Source organism: Aplysia californica, unplaced genomic scaffold (assembly GCF_000002075.1).
Source record: "Aplysia californica isolate F4 #8 unplaced genomic scaffold, AplCal3.0 scaffold00154, whole genome shotgun sequence".
Taxonomy (NCBI): Eukaryota; Metazoa; Mollusca; class Gastropoda; order Aplysiida; family Aplysiidae; genus Aplysia; species Aplysia californica.
In genome coordinates, this window is record NW_004797424.1 from 901,450 (window position 1) to 904,256 (window position 2,807).

A 2,807-nucleotide genomic window follows, 5' to 3' on the forward strand; every position below is an offset into this window, starting at 1 on the left:
ATATATATGACTGATATTGATAAAATAAAATTCAAATCCCATAAGAAACCTGGGCTATTACAAAAGAAGACAGGAGCTGCTTCGTCTTCATTAAAGCTTCACTTCTAGTCTGGAAGCTTATCAAGACACGACCCATCACTGCAACATTATGACTTGTTAATCTTAGTCCTTGGTGGTCCCATACATTCCCTAAATTCATTATTATGAGAGGTACCGGTATATAGGCCTAGTTAACTTATACAACAACAATAGTAATAGCCTAACAACAGCAACAGCACTAGATGCAGCTGTGTGTTACCAGAGAGTCTGGTGTTACTTTAACTTACCTTCCCAAGTGATGTCAAACTTCTTCCCTATCAGACCAGGGAATGCAGAGGCTATTTTGCCAGCCATGGTTTTGAACATGGCACTGCCTGGCTGCAGGAGTAGGCTCACTCGCCTCACCTCCCTGTTGCCGTCTGCGTCTTGCAGGAAAGCTTTCACTGTCACTTCCATTATTCTCGTCGGCTTTTCTGACCGATTTGATAGACGGATTGAGATGACGTCAGTAATTTTAGATTTTTCTGTTGAAGACAGATACATTGTTAAATTTAGTAACTTTAATAAGTATAGAATATAGGTCTATACAAAAAAGGGGAGAGAGAGAGAGAGAGAGAGAGAGAGAGAGAGAGAGAGAGAGAGATATTATTGGCCCAACCTGGGCAGAGAGACCGCATAATATTTAACTCAATAAGGCCTGGAGAACTTGAGGCGAACAGCAGCCTTCGCACAGGAGACTGGGATGTGTCCATTTAAAGATGAAGGAGAAGAAGATTATTATTTTATTTTTTAAAACACATTTATTTGGAGAGGGGGAAAATGCCCTATGGATTAACATCACGAAGAGAACACACAAAATACAGGAGGACCAAAACTCTTTTTCTTAGGGTTGGTGGTTGCTGGCCGAGTCAAGGCTGTCATGAAAACGGCCGTAGGAGAGAGAGAGAGAGAGAGAGAGAGAGAGAGATTACTGGCCCAACCTGGGCAGAGCTAGAGACCCACAACTCTCAACGCAATAATAATTTAAGGCCTAAACGAGGACCTGAGGCGAACAGCAGTCTTCGCTTTTATATTCGTATGTGTCCATTTAAAGATGAAGTAGAAGAATATTGAGAAGGAAAAAAAATTTGGTGAGGGGAATAAAAAGCCCTTTAGATTAGGCCAAGCAGCACGAAGAGAACACACAAAACACAGGTGTACCAAAACTCTCAGGGTTGGTGGTTGCTGGCCGAGTCAAGGCTGTGTCACGAAAACGCCCGCAAGCTGCTAGCATAGTGCGCTTGGCGCTTACCCACAAGCACACACGCACAAACATACAACACACACACGAGAGAGAGAGAGAGAGAGAGAGAGAGAGAGAGAGAGAGAGAGAGAAAGAGAGAGAGAGACTAAAATCGGAAGGGGGGCAGAAAAAAACATAGGCCAGGTCTGTATGGGGTGAGTAGGCCAAGTCCATCTTCTCCAACGATTGTAATTGTTGAAGTGTCCTCCACTTTACAGAGTACCGCTAGACCCTACCGTGTGTGTGGTTTGTGCATTGGTGTAGCTTGCTAGGCCTACTGAAACTGCTATCGAAGAGAGAGAGAGAGAGAGAGATCAAGGCTAAGAAAACAGGGTGATCGGCAAATTTTAGAAAATGAATTGCGAGAAGACCGGAAGAAATACTTACCTCAGCAATGGCTCGAGTCTCGGCTGTAGCTTGGTAGAAAATGCTGCGCTGAAAAAATTCGGCTTAAAGTGTTGTCTGGAGGTTCGTAGTCTTGGGAGCAGCGGTGAGTGTTGATCTGACTGCGGAGCTGCGCACGAACCTTTTATACTCGGACGCCTGCGTTGTGGCTGATGAAATCGTTGTGCAATCTGTCGCATGACTCATTGTCATACGACCTCTGCGCATTCACGTGGCCAGCTGCGTGGCTGGAATTTTCCTACGATCTTAAAATAGATTAGGGGCTATTTCAAAGTTTTAATAATAGACCTTATATAATATAAAAAGGCAAGTCTAATGCCATTAAAATCAATAAAAATAGAATGCTCCATATTTTGAATACTTCAATTTTTAAAACTACACCATGTAATTTCAGATGTAATTAAAGTATTATGAGCAAAAAGAGCAGAATTTCAGCTCCGCTTGAGCCGAAACATTTAGATCTATTATTTACTTTGAGATGACCCCCGTGCCCATCGACCTTCGAAAATGCGACGTCACTGCCTGCGTTCTGCTAGTCATGCATCCGGTCCTGCGCAGAGGCCTGTTGAGAAAAAGTACGACGCAGTTTCTTCGCATGACTCATGCTCGCTGTGGCAAAACCATTTCGCGCAGACACAAACAGAGTAGCCTAGGGGAGCGTTCCCCTTTCTATGATCATAATCGCTGGAATTTTCGAAAACATTCTATAATGATAGTGACTGCAGTGGCTGCGTCAAAAGCAAGTTTGAATCATGAGCATGGAAATTGGCCAAATTATGCTGTCATTCTGTTTGTTTTTGGATGGTTATTATCATTTTTAGATAATGTCAGTGTGTGACCTAATATTGGGTTAGGCTTGATAGATCATTTAAATGTTTAAGAAGCACAAAAGCTCAGATCCAATGCGCCAATCCTTAGCGCTTATTGTTTATAAACTTTAGTATCTTCACAGGTTAAAAATTAATTAAGACTTTCCTTTGCAGATTTCGTGTATTCGCGCATCAAAGTTGTACCCCTCTGTGTGTCTGAGTGCGTGATCAGGTACACGTGTGTGTGTGTGCAGGCTCTTTGTGTGTGTGTG

General features: G+C 42.9%; 1 protein-coding gene across 1 annotated transcript in view; it reads right to left on the reverse strand.

Annotated features, from left to right (window-relative positions):
* Positions 1-1,953, reverse strand: part of LOC101862794 — a gene marked incomplete in the record, with an annotated part of 9,733 nt that extends 7,780 nt beyond the window's left edge. Inside the window, 2 exon segments of the mRNA XM_005097422.3 lie at positions 327-563; positions 1,709-1,953. Coding sequence (XP_005097479.2) covers positions 327-495 — 169 coding nt within the window.
* Between the last annotated feature and the right edge of the window lie 854 nt (positions 1,954-2,807).